Raw genomic sequence first — 20,498 nt, 5'->3', positions numbered from 1 at the left:
TCTCATCAAAGAATTCTTACAATGAATCTAAGGGTAAGGCTAACACAACTGCTAAACCTAAGCTTACTCCAGATGAAAAGGTAGCACAAGAAATTGTAGGAGGATACATCACTTCGGAAGAACAAAGCACGTATTCTAAGGAAGGTCGTTGTTTTCATTGTCACATTAAGGGTCACATAAAACGAACATGTCCTAAGCTTGAATCGAATGAATCTAAAGAACCCACAGCACCCACTACATCTGTCAATGCAATGAATGATAACACGATTGTGCCCATAGTTTCTCAAGACCCTCCCATTGATGAGTCTCTCATTAATGTTATGGTCGTACGTCGGGGCACCGTTTTGTCATATTGTTTGACCCAGGTAGTATGCATGATGTGATCAGCCCCTCTTGTTGAGAGAGCCCGCCTCGAAGTTAGTCCGAGATCTCCTATCGAGGTCTCTGGCTTTCGTCGTGGTATGGACGCTCTCATCACGAAGGAGTGCCTTGATGTGTTGTTTGCAATTCAAGAGACTGTCTTCACTAGAAGATTTGTTGTTTCTCCTCTCTCAGGATGTGATATGATTTTAGGCATGACATGGTTTCGTGAAATCAACCCTCTCGTTGATTGGGAGGCTAGCACTTTAACTATCAATGCCAAAAGTGATTCTCCTACTGTCTTTCATGGAGAGGACATTGTTCCTTCTCCATCTCTCAGTGCTAATATGCAGGACAAGATTGAAAGGATTCGGCATAAGGAGATTCTCTCAGTCTCTCTTTCTCCACAGCATGACACACAGGATTTGCATGATTGTGTGAAGCATGATGATGATTTGATTGATCATGATTTGCATGATCAAGATGTGATTTCTCACAAGCATGATGAATAGCATGAAGAAGATGTGATTGTTCACAAGGATGATGTGTTAGTGGATGCTTTTCCTAGCGAAGCTAACCTCGTTGTAGATTCGATCAATCACGAAGATCCGATCTTGGCTCTCGAGCCTTGGTCCAAAGAACCCCCACAGGACAATTCGATCATTCAGGAAGAACCGATCTTGGCTCTCGAGCCTTGGTCCAAAGAGCCATCACAGGAAGTATTATGTGTTCGCATGATTGATACGCACACCTTGTTCGAATGTTTCATTCGTGATCGTTTCGTGTATTTTAGTCAGCATCGTTATGTGATCCCTTTTCCTAGGCATGACATATTGTATGTTGAACACGTTTCTCTCATGGATGAGCACGAATGTATGCGGATTGTTCATGAAAAGTTGCAAAGTTTGTATGTCAGGAAGTCACATTCCATGTTTCTTCCTTGGCATGACACAGTTTCCGAAAGAGCACATGATAGTATGAGCACCAAGCATGGGCATTTCCATTGGGATTTGCCACAGTTGATTGATTTCGATCATACAGAAAAGATTCGACCGCATTGTTTGCATGTGTTTGATGAACGGGTTGTCACTCCGTCTCTATGTTCGTCTACATTGCATACACAGTCTTTAGAAAAGACAAGATTTTTTTCCTTCACTTTACATGGAATGGGTATGTTCATGGTTTTGTGTTGGAGATGGTTTCAGGAATTTTCAGCCATGGAGATTCTTGAAGACGAAAGAAGCAGGACTCTAGACGAAGTTGAAGCAAGAAAGGAGATTCTCAAGACTTTGTGTCGCTTTCGGCGCGGCCCAAAGAAGCAAGCATTGCAGACCTTTATGAAGTTCAAGTACCGCTCGACCCACACAGCAGAGTGGGTCGGCAAAGAGTCCCTTCCAGGATTCCGGATGCTGTTGGCGATCTCTCTCGACGCCATACAGTTCGGTACCAGTACCTCACTTTGAAAAGGAGGAGATGTCACGTGACACATCCCAACCCTATGTGTTCGTGGACAAGCTACACCACAGCAGGGTTCAGTCAGTCCGATCAAGTTAGATTAGCAGTGATCTAGCACTTTTGTGAGTCTATTCGTAGACCGTGCATGCCCAGTCACTTAGCATAGATGCATATCCTCTGGTTGCACACAGCATGATCATCGGAATTCCCATCAGAATCCATTCGCATTAGTTAGGGGAATTTTCCAGTGCATTTAGCCTATTTTCCTATTTATTGGGATTTTCACTTATTATTTTTAAGTGACTTTCCAACAAAAGTAGGTAGGGCAATTTTGCTAAGTTAATATATAAGCAAACCAAAGTTCACACTTTCTGGTAGAAGAGGCAGCAGGAGCTTCCCGCTCAATAGGCAACTTCTCAGCAGTAAACACCCTCGGCCCCCCCCCCCCCCCCCCCCCCCCCCCCCCCCCCCAAGCACCCCCCAGCGTTTTTGGACCTCCTTCTTCGTGGGGATTCCCAGCAGATTCCTTCGCCATACATACCCTTGCATTGGCGTTTCCACCCACAGCATGCCATTGCCCTAAGCCTCGTCTCTGACGGTTTTCCCCTAGCACCAACATCAGCGATCTCAGCCCAATTACTAACGCTAGCAGGACAGGCCATTTCAGCGTTTTTTTGCATCATTGGGATTGACCAACAGTAGATTCCAGCGTTTTCATCAGCTTCCAGCCTTGGTAAAAACGCAGCCATAACAGATTTTCAGCAAGTAAAAAAACACAGCCTTTACTAGCGTTTTCCAGCAGGTATTCCCCAGCCTTGGCAGCGTTTTCCAGCAGGTACAACTCAGCATCAAAACGCAGCTTAGCGGGTACAATACATCAGCGTTTTTGTCTCTAGCATGACCCCCGATACAACCATCAGATTCAGCCATTGAAACAGCGACAAAGACAGTGAATTTCAGCCATAGAACCAGCCCGAAACAGTCGTTTCCAGTCACCAAGAAGATCCCAGATTTCAGCCTAAGTCGCCGCCGTCATCATCGGCATAGTCCCATTGCATGAGTCCATTGCATTCGCATTGTAGACCTTTGTGCAATCAAGTAGACCACTCTCGCTGTCACCAGCGTGTGACTACTATCTATCCTTTTTGTTGATTTCTTTCTTATTATCTATTTACTTTCACTTTTTGGAAACACCCCTCGGGAAATCTAACTGCCCTGCATTGCATAGCTAGTGTGGAACTGTCCAGAGGGAGTCCAGGCCTGAGGGCAAGAGAGCACTAAGGTTGGACAAGGACTATGGTTAGCCAAGTGGGGTCATTGACTAGCCAAAGTGGAATCCTTTGCTACAGAGGCTACATTTCAGTTTTGGATGTGGCCGCAGTGTACAAAGAGGGTCGGATGACCTAGAAAGATACAATGGCAGCATCTCCTAAAATTTAGGGAACTGCTATTTTGGGACCTAAAAATGTCTTCGCGTCATTACGTGCAGTTTGACATGGGGATCATTTTGTTACTCTGTGGCCAAGTCAACAGAGGCTGCAGGTGAAATATTTTTAGACCCGAGGGTCTAAAGCGGGAAAATGCACAAATGAGTGACACTTGGCACTGTGAGGCCAGTTTACTACTTATAGAGAAGGCAAAAACGTGATTTATAGCTGGGAGGCTCATTTTGCAAGTCTCTGTCACAGGTTAAGAGCTATGGAGTGCTTGCTTTCCCTCCTATGTACAGTGCGGTGCTAGGAGTGATGCCCTGCACGCTACGCACTGCCCTCTCTCTCCCCTTTGGCAGTATGTTATGCCCCTCTAGTGGGCTCTTCATTTGACCAATGTACAGTTGTGTGGGTTCATGCGCGATTGCCGAGGCAAGAGCCTCTTGCACAGGTACTGGATTAGCTAGCGGCTAATCCCCCGCAGGTACGGGTGAATTCGGAGAGGTTTCACGCCAGAAATCTCGTCCGATTCAAAGGGCAAGTAGCCCTACAGGTGCGGGAGTTCGAGGACTTGCTAAGGATGCAACCGGCACGCAAAACGGAGCCCGAAACAGTGAATTACAGCCTGCTGTGTATTTTTGCAGGTTTAGGGTTTTGGCCCTAAACGGACCCTAATACCCCCAGGAGGTTCGGGGACGCAAGGGGACCGCTGTATAGGTGATCTGGCGCATTTTCAGGGCTGAAAACAGAGAATTCAGCGTGCTGCAGATTCTCGCGAGGTTTTGCAAAGTGCCCGTATGCGTCGGGAAAGTCATTTAATGCGTGGGAATACTGACTGTGAAGGGTTCTAGTACAGTTATGCTGCCGAAATCGGGCTGGAACAGTGGAAATTCAGCCGAGTTTGTGCGGGGCAGCTTGTAGGGAACCACAGCGTTTATTCCCTCTTTTGAACAATAAAGAAATACCGAAAGGGGCGCCTAAGTTAGGGGCCAATCTGGTGTCTGTCTACTCATACAGGTGCAATCTAGCAGCCTGTATCCCTCTCCCCTTTGTTGTGTCTTGAAAGTACAGGTAAAATAGACGACTAATAATGGGTGAAAGCTAAATCAAGGTTTAAAGTAAAGTCTACCGCCCTTTTTGGATTGAACAGGCCGGTTACATGGTTCCATCGACGGGATAAAATCACTTTTTCCCATAGAAGTGAGCCTTGGTCAGTTTTGGACTTGAACACACAGGGGATCATAGACCAGACACAGGGAATTGTAATTATGGCTGACAGACCAGATGATGTGACTGAAGAGGTTTCCTCTTCACAGGGTCAACAGACACATGAAGTGGGTGAGTCCTCAAGACCACCACAGACTGATGATGATATATTCAGGACCCAGTTGGCTACTGCTGTGGCTATGTTCACACAAGTAATGCAGAACCCAAGGTTTTTAGCCTTTCTGCAACCTCCTGTTCCGTCTCAGCAAGTTGGGTCACTGGATCATATTCAAAAGCCTGTTAAGGCTCGAGCACAGGTGATTCATACCGCACAGTCAATGGAAACACCTGTACACTTGACGGAGAACATGCAGTCTCCACAACCTGTGCCTAAGGTGCAAGAACAAGTGGCTGAGATGCCAATATTTCAAGCTGTACCAGTTCAGCCCGCCACCTTTCAACAGCCTATAGCTGGTTCTAATGGGCAGGGAAGCAACTTACAGGCTATGCAACAAGTCTTCCCACCACCTTCAGTACACCCTGGCTATTTTGGAGGTGGATCCGTATTCCAAAGCATGGCTGGTCATGCACCTGGAAATCAGTTTTATACGCCAGGAACAGTGTTTGGGGGTGCTCAAACGATGATGCCTAACCCCATGTACAGTGTCATGGGTATGCAACCAGGGTTTCAAAGCACTCAGGGACAATTTGGGATGCCACAAGCAAATTTTGGTATGGCTGGAATTACAAATCAGCAGCCAAATATGGCATTTCCAGGTCAAGTTAATAGCGGCCAAGGAACACAGATGAACCCTAATAGTGTTCCCATGTTTCAGTCACTTCCATATGACAATTTAACGCCGCTGGAGAGGCCAACTCCGTACAAAGAAGGTGGCAAAGGAGTGTCATTCACGACCTTTACAGGGTTTGATGACAGGAAGAAGGCTCTTTCATTCCTCCAGCAGTTTGACAAGGCCTATGCAGGGGGAAACTTTACAGAGGCTTCAAAGGTCCGCAAGGCAGCCACTTTCTTGACAGGGAATGCGGGACAATGGTGGACAACTTTATTGCTTCAAGGGCAAGCTCCGTCCACATGGATTTACTTCAAGTAGATTTTTGCAGCAGCATGGTTATCTGATGATTTCGAAGCAGATGTCATGACAGAATGGCACCAGCTTAATGCTGCCACTTGCAGAAATCTGGATGATTACAATCGGAAGTTTTGGAAAGCTCTACTTCCAGTAACTTCCTATAGGTTTGTGCCATTGACAGAACAGATAGAAAAATACTGTTGTGGCCTACCCAAAGGATTGAGAAAATACTGCACAAAGACCAAAGTCACTACTTTGACGCAGCTCATCGAGGTAGCAAACACTGGCAATGGTTTGCTCAAGGGAGAAGATTGTGAATTTAACACTGGCGTCAAGGCAGGATCAGGCAAGAAAAATTCAGCCAAGAAGCACGTTCCCAATGAGGCTCCTAAAGGGACTCAGGAGTCGGCCAACACAGGGAAAGACAAAGCTACGGCTGAATCAGAAAAAGGACCAGCAAAGAAATGGAAAAGACGTTTTCCTCGCAAGTCAGAAGAGCAAAAGAAGGTCCTGAGGACAGAGAACAAATGCTTTATATGTGAGCAGCCTGGCCACATTGCTTACAATTGTCCTACAAAGAAAAGGCCAGCTGATTCTGAAGACAAGGAAGACAAGAAAGGAAAGAAGCCCATGGCTGGTCTAGTGCCAGATATGGTGGGCGACAAGCCAAATTCAGATGCAAGTGAGCTTTGCAGAGCATGGGGAAAGGTTAGGGATCAAACAGTGCTTATCTTCTTTGATCCAGGTGCCAAAGCCAACTTTATTTCCCCAGAATTGGCTTCAAAGTTGGGAATCAGACCTGAAGAGATGGGGTATACAGCAGAGGCAGGTTTGGCATGTCCTGGCCATACAGAGGCTGTGACACCCATCATTGGAAAGTTGCGTCTACATATCCAGTCCTATGTAGATGCTGAAGAATTTTACATCATGCCACTGGACGGATGTGATGTGTTGTTAGGTATTCCTTGGTTATTTCGTGTACAGGGAATCATGGATGCCTACAACAAAAAGATCACTGTACAGAGCAGGGGAAAGACTCACATTCTGGATGTAAAGCTTAAAGGGGAGTCTATTCCTACTGTATCAGCTTCTGCTATTACTTCTGTAATGAAAAAGCATCTTTCTGCGTACTTGGTTTTTGCACGTGAAGTGTCAGATTTTGATGAATCAAATTTATCTGTGCTAGATAAAGAAAGGTCAATGTTTTTACAACAGTATAGTGACTGTTTTTCCGATTCATTACCGTCTCAATTACCGCCAGAGAGACCCGAGGACCATGCGATAGATTTGGTGCCAGGCTGTAGCCCACCAAATAAGCCTCCGTACAGGGTTAGTCCGGCTCAGCAGAAAGAGATAATGGGCCAAGTACAGGAGTTGTTAGAAAAGGGGCTGATTCAGCCCAGTTCATCTCCATTCTGTTCTCCAGTGTTGTTGGTGCAGAAAAAGGATGGCTCATGGCGTATGTGCATCGACTACCGTGCACTGAATAAGAATACCATTAAGAATAGGTTCCCTATACCTAGAATTGATGATATTATGGACAAATTAGAAGGAGCAGCTATGTTTAGCAGGATAGATCTAAAGAGTGGGTATCATCAGATCCGCATTAGATCAGAGGATGTGCACAAGACTGCTTTTAGAACAACGTTTGGCCTTTACGAATTTTTAGTGATGCCCTTTGGTCTCACAAATGCTCCTGCTACGTTTAATAGGATGATGGACAGAATTTTCCGTCCACACCAGCAGTTTGTTGGTACATTCTTTGATGACATGATAGTCTACTCAAAGAATGAAGAGGAGCATAGGCATCACTTGGCCATTGTGTTCAAAGAGCTACGCAGTCATAGGTTGCTCATCAATGCAAAGAAAAGTGAGTTTTTTCTGGAAGAGATTCACTTTCTGGGACACATTGTCTCAAAGGATGGTGTCAGAATGGATCCTGCAAAAGTTGAAGCGATCAAGTCATGGCCAAATTTGAAGACGGTGCATGATGTCCGAAGCTTTTTGGGACTATGCTCCTATTACAGACGGTTTATCCGAAATTTCGCTGAGATTGCTTCACCTTTACATGCTCTTCAAAAGAAGGCAGTCACCTTTAGATGGACACAGAAAGAGATTTCAGCTTTTAATCTCTTAAAGGAAAAGATGACTTCAGATCCAGTCATTGTCTTGCCAGATCTTAGGAAGTCATTTGTGGTCCAATGTGATGCCTGCGGTAGTAGCATTGGTGCTGTGCTAATGCAAGATGGCAGGGTAGTAGCCTATGAGAGCAGAATTTTGCAAGGGCCAGAGATGACCATGCAGGTCTATGAGAAAGAGTTACTGGCTGTGATTCATGCGCTCTTAAGTTGGAAACACTACCTGCTAGGTGCAGACTTTGTTGTCCAAACGGATCATCAGACCTTGCGATACTTCTTGACACAGACAAAGTTATCTGAGAAGCATATGCGATGGGCAAATATCTTATCCATGTTCCATTTTCAGATTGTGCATGTAGAAGGCAAGAAGAACATTGTGGCTGATGCCTTGTCAAGGAAGCCACAAATTTCAGCTGTGTCGATTCCTTATCATCATGAACTTGATGATATGAGAGAACACTATGCAAATGATGAAGATTTTGCAAGGGTCTTCGAGCAACTAATGGATGGACAACGTCATGAACACTATCTTCTTAAAGACGGGTTCATGATGATGCATGGCAGATTGTGTGTCACAAAGCCATTGCGACGCAAAGTTATGGAAGAGAGTCATGTCCCACCGTATGCAGGGCATCGTGGTATCGATGCTACAGTTAAAGCGGTAGAGACATTCTTCTATTGGCCTACATTGAGAAGGGATGTGGATGCCTTTGTGCGAGAATGCCTAATATGCCAAAAGGTCAAGTTTGACAGACAAAAGGCACCAGGGTTATTGCAACCACTACCTATTCCAGATAAACCATGGGAAAGTATTGCTATGGATTTTATCTTTGATCTTCCAAGAACGCAGACAGGAAATGATGGTATTTGGACCATTATTTGCAGATTCAGCAAACAGGCTCATTTTATTCCTGTCAGGAAGAAGATAAAGCCAGATCAGATGGCACGCTTGTTTATGAGCAATATTTTCAAGTATCATGGCATGCCACAGTCGATTATTAGCGACCGTGATCCACGCATGACTAGTTTGTTCTGGAAAGGCTTGTTTGAGAATATGGGCACCACGCTCAAATTCTCTTCGTCATTTCATCCTCAAACAGATGGGCAGTCAGAAGAGGCAAATTCTACTGTCCTAGATCTGCTGAAGTGCTATGTGTCAGAGCATAAAGGAAAATGGGAGCAATATTTGCCATTGGTGGAGTATGCATACAATAATACAGTGCATTCATCAACTGGCAAGGCACCTTTTGAGATAGTTGAAGGTGGCAAGAAAGTTCCTCCCATACTGCATACAAAGGACAAGATATTTGAAGCAGATAAGTATGTTCAGGACATGGATGAAATGTACAAGAAGGTCAAAGTGGCCTTAGAAAGGACTCAGGCAAAGCAAAAGAAAGTAGCTGATCGTCACCGTCGTGAAGTGGTATATTCACTTGGTGATTGGGTGCTTTTACGTTTTGAAAAGGCAAGGTTAAAGAAGATGAAGGGCAAGGAAAGACTGTTTCCAAAGCTCAGCATGCGTTACTATGGGCCTTTTCAGGTATGCGACATAATCAGTGATGTTGCATATAGGCTGAAATTGCCTGACAGTTGGAAGATTCACAATGCGTTTCATGTGAGTCTTCTCAGACCCTATGTGGGTGATGTGCCAGAAGATATGCCAGCTGAAGATCAGCCGGAAGTCGAGGAACTTGACGAGATCTTGGTCCCTGAACAGATTTTGGCACACAAAGAAAGGAAAGTGAAAGGCAAGGTTGCCAGGCGTTACTTGGTAAAGTTCAGAAACTATCCACCAATGGATGCTAAGTGGATGGAAGAAGGTGAACTTGCAGAGTCACCAACTGTGTTATCACTTTACCTGGAAGCCTTCGATTTGCAACCTACCTTGACCCCTTGAGTTTCAAAGCTAAATGGATTGTCAGTGTGACAATGGCTTTTGAAACAAATGATGTACATGGTATTTAAAGTGAGCTCAAATCAAATACCTGTTACATGAATGTTAGAGCTGTACAGATTGTCAGTTTGGCAATTGCTCTTATGGAATGTCCAAAAGTTTGGTTAGTGCTATAGAAGTGAGTATTTCTTGTCAGTTTGTCAAGGATACAGTGATTGCTTCTATTGAAGAGTACATGTGTAACTGCATTCTTAAACTGTCGGTTTGGGTATGCTCGAAAGTGTTACGGGATCCAACGTGTACTATAAGACAGTGGCAAAATGTGCAGCTACCATTTTGTCATTGGAAAGTTAGTGACTCAAAGCAATGGCAGAGTGCGAAGCTACCACTATGTCATTGGGACAGGGTTCACACGCAGGCAATACATGAGTCGACGAGGTGTTGCATACACCAGGGTTGACAATGAGCATGTATGTGTCGTATATGTGTCGACAGGTGTTGAATACATCAGTGTTGACAGTAAGCATGTACGACATAGATGCAAACGAGGACGTTTGAGATTTCAGGAGGGGGGTATGTCACCAGCGTGTGACTACTATCTATCCTTTTTGTTGATTTCTTTCTTATTATCTATTTACTTTCACTTTTTGGAAACACCCCTCGGGAAATCTAACTGCCCTGCATTGCATAGCTAGTGTGGAACTGTCCAGAGGGAGTCCAGGCCTGAGGGCAAGAGAGCACTAAGGTTGGACAAGGACTATGGTTAGCCAAGTGGGGTCATTGACTAGCCAAAGTGGAATCCTTTGCTACAGAGGCTACATTTCAGTTTTGGATGTGGCCGCAGTGTACAAAGAGGGTCGGATGACCTAGAAAGATACAATGGCAGCATCTCCTAAAATTTAGGGAACTGCTATTTTGGGACCTAAAAATGTCTTCGCGTCATTACGTGCAGTTTGACATGGGGATCATTTTGTTACTCTGTGGCCAAGTCAACAGAGGCTGCAGGTGAAATATTTTTAGACCCGAGGGTCTAAAGCGGGAAAATGCACAAATGAGTGACACTTGGCACTGTGAGGCCAGTTTACTACTTATAGAGAAGGCAAAAACGTGATTTATAGCTGGGAGGCTCATTTTGCAAGTCTCTGTCACAGGTTAAGAGCTATGGAGTGCTTGCTTTCCCTCCTATGTACAGTGCGGTGCTAGGAGTGATGCCCTGCACGCTACGCACTGCCCTCTCTCTCCCCTTTGGCAGTATGTTATGCCCCTCTAGTGGGCTCTTCATTTGACCAATGTACAGTTGTGTGGGTTCATGCGCGATTGCCGAGGCAAGAGCCTCTTGCACAGGTACTGGATTAGCTAGCGGCTAATCCCCCGCAGGTACGGGTGAATTCGGAGAGGTTTCACGCCAGAAATCTCGTCCGATTCAAAGGGCAAGTAGCCCTACAGGTGCGGGAGTTCGAGGACTTGCTAAGGATGCAACCGGCACGCAAAACGGAGCCCGAAACAGTGAATTACAGCCTGCTGTGTATTTTTGCAGGTTTAGGGTTTTGGCCCTAAACGGACCCTAATACCCCCAGGAGGTTCGGGGACGCAAGGGGACCGCTGTATAGGTGATCTGGCGCATTTTCAGGGCTGAAAACAGAGAATTCAGCGTGCTGCAGATTCTCGCGAGGTTTTGCAAAGTGCCCGTATGCGTCGGGAAAGTCATTTAATGCGTGGGAATACTGACTGTGAAGGGTTCTAGTACAGTTATGCTGCCGAAATCGGGCTGGAACAGTGGAAATTCAGCCGAGTTTGTGCGGGGCAGCTTGTAGGGAACCACAGCGTTTATTCCCTCTTTTGAACAATAAAGAAATACCGAAAGGGGCGCCTAAGTTAGGGGCCAATCTGGTGTCTGTCTACTCATACAGGTGCAATCTAGCAGCCTGTATCCCTCTCCCCTTTGTTGTGTCTTGAAAGTACAGGTAAAATAGACGACTAATAATGGGTGAAAGCTAAATCAAGGTTTAAAGTAAAGTCTACCGCCCTTTTTGGATTGAACAGGCCGGTTACACTCGCCGACGAGAGTGGGGCCTTCGGAGGAGGGTTTTACAACCTCTCGGTGTCGTATCTCTTCTCTCTCCTTCTCTCAGTCTCATTCACTTGCACGCACAATCCACTCACTTTGTTCGTGATCATAGCACTCTACAAGACGGAAGGCTCTCTCCTTCCCTGAGAACTAAAAGGAACCATGAGCAATAAAGATCACTAATCTTGAGAAAATACAACATTCATTCCGCTGCACCTTACAACTTTGCCGCTCCGTGTCTACGGTGCGGCTCTCTCTCTCTCTCTCTATTGAGTTGTTTTGAAGTGCTGAAAGTTTGTTCTAGTTTGTTCATTTCAAAGGGCACATGGTGCCCTCCCATTACAGTGGTATTAAAGCTTCAATTGTTTGCCCCCTTGAGGAGCAAATCAGTCTTCCCCAGAACAGACAGAAGAAGATGGCGCTTCTTGACTCCACCGAGTCTGATTGTCGGATTAACCTAAAGCCCTCTACTAAATAATAGCCTTGTGTATGCAAAAAATATCTCAAAGAAGCTTTGGATAATTCAAGAAATATTCATGAGATTGCGAAGTCAAATTTGATCCATCCAAAGTCTCATTATTATATGATGCTTCCGGATTATTACGAAAGACTAGCTCTAATCCGTAATGATTTCTCAAATCCATGATTGCTCAATGTCCGAAACAACACTCTCTCTTTCATATCATGATAAGTGTACTGCCTTCACGTATTGATTACAGAAGTAGATTAGTGTTCTGTAATCTACTCCATGGCTCTTCTGTCTCTATACAAAACGCTAGTGTGTATGTATGCCTTTTGATTTGCAAGCGGAATCTTAGTTTGCTCTGATACCCCTGTGAAGACTTCTCACAAGACACTTGAAGAACTTGGTTGTGTTGATTGACAGTCGAGGTACAATGAAGAGTCACACCCTTGTGTAGGGTTATGATTGATACGAGTCTTCTAACAAATGGTTATGCCTGCTTGATGGCTGTGACCTTTCTAAGAGACGTGTTGCTTGACAAGACAACCCCTCGAATAGGTACAACTCTTCAATGTAACCTTTGGCAAGAAATTGAGTAAATAATATGCAAAATATCTTTAAAATAGGTAGTCACGAAAATTGTGACCATCTTATGACATGTGCCGTGTTGCATAGGCTCCATAGTGTGTCACAAACTGCTGACGTGTCAAGCCACTGAAGAACGGAGCCAACGTGAAATCCTTGCCGAGGGGCCTAAACCCTAAGAAGAAGCAGCTGAAGAAGAAGAAGTCCTACCAACTTATGGGATTCTGTCCGATAGGCCCAAGTGACATAAAGACATTAAAATAAAGGAAGCCCACACACACACACACACGTGGAGAAGATGACGTGGCAGATGTACGGATCCCCGGAATTCGCGCTGACAGCATGTACGGATTGCCCGATTTTACGTTGACATGTTGACGTGGCACAATTGTACGGATTTCCACGTTTTACGCCGATTGCTGACGTGGCAGAGCTGTACGGAATTCTGCTTTTGTGCTGGCAGCTTTTGGGCGTTCGCTTTTGGGCCAATTGCTTTTAAGTTTGAAGGCTGTTCATGTAAACTGATTTTAATGGCCAAGGGCCTTTAAATATGTACAGAGGGCTCATTCTCTGGCACTCTTCGGGGTGAAGGTGCAGAGCGCGAGTACCGGCATTGTACTGAGTTCAAGTAATATAAAGAAATATCGAAAGGGGCGCCAAGGTTTGGGGCCAATACTCTCTGGGGTGGAATTCCGCCACTCCGTGTCGCGTATCGTCTCTCTTCAGTTCAGTTGTTATTGAAGTGCTAAAAGTGTGTTCAGTCTATTCTTTTCTATTGGCACGTGGTGCCCCTCTTGTGACATAGTGCCTCTATGAAAAGGAAGAGCTGATTTGTCACCAATAACGATGGAATTGCAATGCCTCTGCACGTCGCATAGACGATCATTTGAAGGTGTCATGTGTTGAGAGGCACCGCTATCTAGGATCCAAGCCCAAGGATCTCGAAAACTAAGTGCTTTCTCAACCTCGGACATTGGTAAGTAATTGTCGCGAGATAGCATGTCTAGGTGGCCAAAGCCTGGTGACTTTGCTGCAATCAAAAATTCTCTTGTGCGCTTAGGGCACTTCCGCAATAAGGCGTTGCAATGTCATTCTGCTTTAAGCCTTTGTGTTCTTATTGCCTTTCTTGGCTTTGTTATTTTGCTTCCCTTTTGATGAAGAACAGATCAAGGCTTTGGAGCTTGGCTCTTTTGATGCTTGAATTCCTCCTCAAGGTCCAATAGTTCAGGCACTATCTCGTCCCAAGTGACGGTATTGAGACAGTCACTAGTAATCAATGCCGAACAGAAGGTGGGTTACCGAAGAGGCAATTGAGCAAAAAGATGAATGGCCATGTCCTTCGAACTGATTTACTTCCCCACATGAAGTCTCTCTTGCTGGAGCTCTTGCATCCTATTGATGTGATCCTGCATGGATGCTTTGGTCGCATCTAGGATCGTCAACTGCCGCTTCATCGGAGAGACTCACTCATATGAGAGAAAATTTTCTTTGCATCCATCATCATCTTGATGTTATTAATCACCGATAGACTTGTGTTGAGAATGATAAAGGATTCATTATGAGCATTGACACGCAACGGCAAGGATGTATCCTTCGAGTACTTTGGCTTTCTAAAGTCACTAGTAGCAAAGAGTCCAAGTTTGTAAGAGTCAAAGGCCGCCATCATGGTGGCAAAGCCAGATGGCATAATTCCTACCATCCAACTATTGATCTAATGGAAAGGTTGGTAGTGTAGAGATCTTGACTGATTTGTTAGCCACATCTGAATATACATGGGACTAGTCTCTCCATGTGGTAGATATGCTAGCTTCATCGATGAAAGCGTCCTCACCCGTTGCCATATCAATTGGAAGAGACTACAACGGAGAAATGGAAAAGCCTCTCCAAATCAGCCTTCGACAGCATTGGGTCAGCACCAAACGATGCCCTAGTCATCCATTTGACGACACATCTATGCTTCACAAATTCTAACTGCTAATACTTAGTGTGCACACACTAAGAACTATACCACCAAAAATTCTTAGATATAAACCCTCCACTGTTATATCCATCTTATGCTTTTCTTTTTCTGCATTACAGGTAGCACTTGAGGTGGTGGGCCCTGGAAGCAATCCTTAGCCCAAAAATTTCTAATCATTCAAAACTATGTTGCTCATTCTAAGAGTTATCATTAATAAATCAAGGACTCTTCTTCATCAATGTGGGAACAATATTACGACACAACTTGATAGATTCACGTTTAAGTATAAATTTGTATAAATATGAGTTTTAGTTATGCCAGGAAAACATCACATTCATGTGACGCCTGATATGGAAATCATTAGGCCACACAAATCCTTGCACATATACTCTTTAAGAGCTCCAATCCCTTGTCCATGGTTGATACTACCAACCAAGCATGCTTCATGCTGAGTTCCCATGGTAATTAGCAGGCTTCTCAGCTATCTTAGAAGGATATTAGAACGGGAACAAAGAAGATAGGATTCTTAGAAGAGAGGGATGGAGTTCCCCTTTTGGCCCATAAGGTAGGTGCCCCTTGCAGTATTTCTTTTATTATTAAGCAAGAAGCACTTGGGCGTTGAGTACATCAGCCCACTCAAACAGAGGGCACTTAGTTCTGAGTTACAAAATGTGTACAGCTGAATGCAGGGGGGCTCCTTGTTACTTTATAAGCAACTTGCCTAGACAACTGCTATAAACAAAAGCAACTGCGGCCTGCCCAAACGTGTGGTGATGTCACTTTTGGCGAGCTTTTCGGAGAGTGCTTATTGAGCTCATTGTACGGATACCCAGTTTGCACAGCTTGTGCCATGCTATCACTATGCCATTATCTTACCATGTCAGCATTCGCCACATCATTGCTGCCATGTCATTGTTTGGTGACCATATTTATCGGATTAGAAACTACGTTTCCAACGCCCTCCGTATTTCATTTCTTTTGTGCTGTTTCTCCAGGAAGTTCCAAAGATTGCATAGAAAACATAACTATAACAAGCAGTTTCTAATCCATTCCATTGCAAAGAGCAGGTCGTTTCTGTCTTAGATGGTCTTGCTAGTCTCTTTGCGTCCCCCGCTCCATGTGACTATGTGTGTGACATACCCCCTCCGTTGAAGAAAAAGAATCGTTCCGGATTACACGTCCCCCTCATTTCCTCAACTTTGGGTTGAGCATCATCAACCATGACGCCTCTTCTTGAAAGGGTCGAAGTAAACTCACATAAAAAAATATTGTGAATTGTCCAGTGATCTGGCAATTAATATTCAAAGCCATCCTTGGTCTGTTTTGTGATCTAAATAGGATCACATGCTCAACTTAGGGTAAAGCAGAACTTTACCAGACATCTTCCTTAATCTGGCTTTGCATTTCAGAAACTAGTGAAACCGTTACGAAACTTTTGAAAGAAACGTTTTGAAACTTCATGGTTACTATGGATCATGAACGATGGACACTTAGGTGTTTCTCAATATGAGTGGGGGGGATGTGGCTCTCTGTTCTGGGCTCTGATAAGCTCTTTGTTGGACTTCTTTAGCTACAGTTTCTGTCTTGACTGAAACAATGATCGAATTTGGTGGCTACTTGGTGTGTGTATGGAATTTGGTTTCATGATGAATATGAGAGAAACATTGTCTTAACCACAAAGGCCAAATGTCTCCTCTTGTGTTAAAAGTTACATCATTGTTAAGGAGATGTGTTTACTAAAAAGGTGCAATCTTGTCAGCATTTCAGTGGCTCCACTGGATATGGCCACACAGATGCGGGTGGACGTGAGGCGCTGGATAAGGCGTTTGCAGAAATTGTGGGTGCTGAAAGTGCCCTTGTCCGTTCGCAGGTTGATTCTGGTATCAACATTTCCTGCCCTTTTTGGTAGATGGACTTGACAAGCAACTCAGTATGTATTGCAGTTCTTTTCTGGCACACATGCAATTGCCTGTGCACTATATGGCGTTTTGCGGCCAGGAGGAGAGGTGAAAACATACACAAGCCTTTCTGGCTTGTCATACTAGCTTTCGGTAGCAACATGATTTCCAATTGACTGCAGCTTTTGGATTCAACTTACTTACCTTTTGGACTTATTTAATCATTTTATCTTCAGCTTCTGGCTGTCGCAGGGAAGCCCTATGACACCTTGGAGGAGGTCATTGGTTTGCGTGGAACATCTGGCCATGGATCATTGAAGGAGTACGGTATCAATTATCGGGAATTGGCGGTGAGTGGAACATTGAATAGAGAATTTGACGTTGATTTTTCTGGGTGTTGTAGAAGGATGCACAGAGTAAGGCAGTTTGCAGGTTAGACATAGATAACTTTATCTTCTTTGGCTTATCTTACTGCATTTTCCTTGACGTATCTTTCTTCTCAACTGGCTTAGGCTTCAATTGTTCTCGAAGTTCTCTTGGTTAGCTCAGACTTGAAAAGAATAGGGTGATTTTGAGCTGTATGTAAAAAAGCAGGTAGAGTTGGGATCTCGGATTAGACGGTGCAGGTTACAGAAGCGTGTGTAAAAATTTAGATAGAGTTGTCAGCCATTTGCTATAGTCCATATCCAGAGGCTTTAATTCTTAACTCACTGACTAAGCTCTAGGAATTTTCTGCAGCTAACATCCGAGGGGAACCTTGATTGGGATGCACTTGCGTGTGCAGTCAAGCCAGAAACACAGTGTGCCTTGCTGCAACGCTCCTGTGGCTATTCTTGGCGAGAGACACTTACTATTGATGACATTGAACATGCAGGCAAGATAATTAAGGTAAACTTCCTGTTGCGTTTTTTCTGCTTTGTCGAAAACGGCAACCCATATATGATGGGGACTTGTTGTGCATACAGGCTCAGAATGCAAATTGTGTGGTTTTTGTTGACAATTGCTATGGAGAGTTTGTAGAGTTGAGGGAGCCCACTGCTGTGGTATGTTAACACAATTTCCAGCGATGCTCTTCATTATTATTCAACAGAAAAGTAGGAGCATGTTACTTTTGAAGATAGTGCTGGAAGATTTTGTGAATTTTCTCTGAGCACCTTGTTTGTTTATGGACTCCATATTGTGAAGGCATGTTCTTGGTCTTTTATGTGTTCATGATGCCATTTAAACTGTTTGATCGGAACTTTTGATGATAACTTGAGATTGATACAGAGCTTTGTAAACAGCTCTAAGCATAAAAAGGAAGGAACATAGTTGCTGCAAAATTATAATTGAAGTTGCGTAGCACTTGGAAAGAACAAACATAGCTGCTGCAAGTGTCCGACAGGAAATTTTTTCTAATGCGTCAGGATTGGCCAGTCCGGAAATTGTTCGGAAAAAGTTTGGACTATTTGTATGACTCTTTCAATTTTGGGTTGGGGACTTAGATCGATACCCTCGTCAAGCATTTGCACCTTCTCTTTGAGGTTCAGTCTCCTCTTTTCATTAGGGACTTTGTCTTCTACTTCAGCGACATCGTTATGTGCTTTGTTCGACTTTGCTGGTGATTCTCAAGCTTCAACTCCCAGTTGCTTGCTTGACCAAAAGATGACCTTTTATAGTTAGCTTGAAGTTCCATGCCATCATGTGTTCATTTGCGTTCGTATCTTTTAGGGAGCTGATCTCATGGCTGGGAGTTTAATAAAGAATCCCGGCGGTACTATTGCTCCATGTGGTGGTTATGTAGCTGGAAAAGAAAAGTTGGTGAAAGCAGCCGCTTCTCGCTTGGCTGCTCCAGGTTTGGGGATTGAAGCTGGTTCAACCAGTGGGGATGTAATGCGTTTGCTATTCCAAGGGCTTTTTTTGTCCCCTCAAATGGTTGGAGAGGCTATTAAGGTAATATTGCTTTCATTGGTAGTTCATAGTCATGCAGCTCTCTAATTAACCTGACTGGCTTTCTTTGTGGCAGGGAAGCCTTCTTGTGGCAGAAGTCATGGCACGTGAAGGTTACAGGGTGCAACCGCATCCTAAAGTGAAGCGGCGTGACATAATTCAAGTAATGTACATGTGAGGTTTTAAATATCATGCTGTTGTACTGAGGGTGTCCGAATGAAATAATAGCAGGCAGGAATTTGTTTGACAAGCTTGAAAGGTGATAATTGGGGTCCTTGGCTTCAATCAAGGGGTTGGACTGCTTTTGGAAATTCAAGTTCGAAGTGAGGAGAGGGAGGACAAATTAAGAATTTTTAAGAGTCGATGACTTAGTTTTTGTAGTTGTATGGTATAAGGAAAGGGCGCTAGACTTTCTGATGGCAAGGAGAGACTGTGAATGTTTGGGTACTCCATTTTCAACTATCTGTTTGGAAGTTCAGCGATCGATTATTCAGATCCCTTGATGAGACATGCAGCTGCTAAAGTATCATGTTTGTCATGGCATAGACCTTGTAAAAATTGTAGAAACTGACTTTTGTGGGTTACCTTTTATCAGGAAAATTGTAAAGAATGTTGTGGGCCAAAACATTTTGCAAAAGCCTCACATTAAGGTGTGAGAAGGAGACCGTCTGTTGCATGCAAGTGCGTGCTTCAGCACCATAGTATTTTTCTGTGCAAGTTGTTGAGCGAGTGACGCCATTCATGTATAGTTACAAATGTCTGGCGTTTGCATAACATTCCTGGTGCTGCTTCATTTAATTCAGGAGCAACTGTGGTTTACACAAGATACAAAGTAAGCCTTCTCTTCTTTATAAGTGTAAAGAAGATCATGGCATCGTCTTTGCTAAACAACACGGCCTTCGGATGTATGTAGGTCATCCTGTTTCAAGTCGAGACATGGTAAATTTGTCTCACATAGGCAGGCAGTGCCTTTTGCTATTATGCTGCTTTCATGCACTTAATGCAGTGGTCGAACTATATGAGGAAAACCTTTTTGTTGTGACAATTGTATCGCTAAGATGTAGGGGAGTCTTGAAAATGCTTATGGTTTGAGAGCGACATTGGCGAGAAGATTCAAATTGGCATTAGAAGAGAGTTGGACTACCTCGTGACACTCTGTTTGAAAGTGTGAGAGTGAGGATGTCATTTTTCCCCCCCCAAGTCGCAAGAAGGCCTCGTGCCGCTCCCGCATGCGGGCGGAGCAGTCGTGGAGTCTCTCAAACTGGCCCCCAAATGTGTGGATCAGCTCTAGCCAAATATCATGGACAGTCTTCGCCAGTGGGACAGGTCCAGCCTCGAAGATGTGGAAGCAGCAGGCTCGCTAGATGAACCAGTGTCAGGCTGCAAACAGCACTTTCTATCTCTGTTCCACTCCCGAGGGGCTAACTCTGTAGCTGGCTGGAGTGTAGGTGGGCCCTCCTGTATCTCAATTATCCTGCTGACTGAAGCGATCTCTAAACAAAGTGCTGGGCTGTGAGTGTGGACCAAGCTGCAACACTCCAAGTGTACTGGCTGGCTGTAGAGAGTGCTGGCATCAGCTGAAGAATTCAAAGCCAAACCTGTTGTGCCATGGGGCAGTCCCACAGACAATGACGCCGAGCATCAAGTGGGTGGTCACAGGCAGCACTTACTGCCGAGAGGCTGCGGTGCACCAACCAACTCCCGACTGCAGTAGCTCCATGTGCAACTAGCCACTGGAACATGGTAATTTGCCTCGGCTGTTTACTGTCCTACAAGCGCTTCCAAAATTCTGCCAAGAACTCGAACATGAGACCCTCTTCCTCCCAGTGAATCGCTGCAGCAAGATGAGCCTCACTCTGCGCTGTCAGTATGTGGCAACCCAGCCAATCTGTATAAGAAAGGGGTCCTCAGGTGGTCGGCTAAAATACACCAAAGGGTGGCTTTCCCAAGCCTAGAGCTGCCAGTGTCCCGACTCAAGATCTGACTGGTCGGGGTTTATGACACAACTCCTCCCACTGATT

The 20,498-nt window shown here is 44.6% G+C and overlaps 1 protein-coding gene across 5 annotated transcripts in view; it reads left to right on the top strand.

The window, feature by feature from the left end:
- Window positions 1-20,498, top strand: part of LOC147449730 (uncharacterized) — a 109,745-nt gene that overhangs the window by 8,234 nt on the left and 81,013 nt on the right. For 3 of the 5 annotated variants that reach the window (XM_086522077.1, XM_086522079.1, XM_086522078.1), the window contains 7 exons: window positions 16,410-16,520; window positions 16,594-16,656; window positions 16,785-16,898; window positions 17,287-17,436; window positions 17,514-17,591; window positions 18,259-18,480; window positions 18,554-18,640. In XM_086522077.1, coding sequence (XP_086378203.1) covers window positions 16,410-16,520; window positions 16,594-16,656; window positions 16,785-16,898; window positions 17,287-17,436; window positions 17,514-17,591; window positions 18,259-18,480; window positions 18,554-18,640 — 825 coding nt within the window. Of the gene's footprint in view, window positions 1-16,409; window positions 16,521-16,593; window positions 16,657-16,784; window positions 16,899-17,286; window positions 17,437-17,513; window positions 17,592-18,258; window positions 18,481-18,553; window positions 18,652-20,498 lie in introns of all 5 variants that reach the window. The other 2 variants (XR_015189458.1, XR_015189457.1) reach the window with 1 other exon arrangement.

The sequence above is a fragment of the Adiantum capillus-veneris genome, chromosome 10 (assembly GCF_014529385.1).
Source record: "Adiantum capillus-veneris isolate H3 chromosome 10, ASM1452938v2, whole genome shotgun sequence".
Taxonomy (NCBI): domain Eukaryota; kingdom Viridiplantae; phylum Streptophyta; class Polypodiopsida; order Polypodiales; family Pteridaceae; genus Adiantum; species Adiantum capillus-veneris.
The sequence above is the reverse complement of the archived record's forward strand: the minus strand, read 5'-3'. Positions and strand labels throughout refer to the sequence as shown.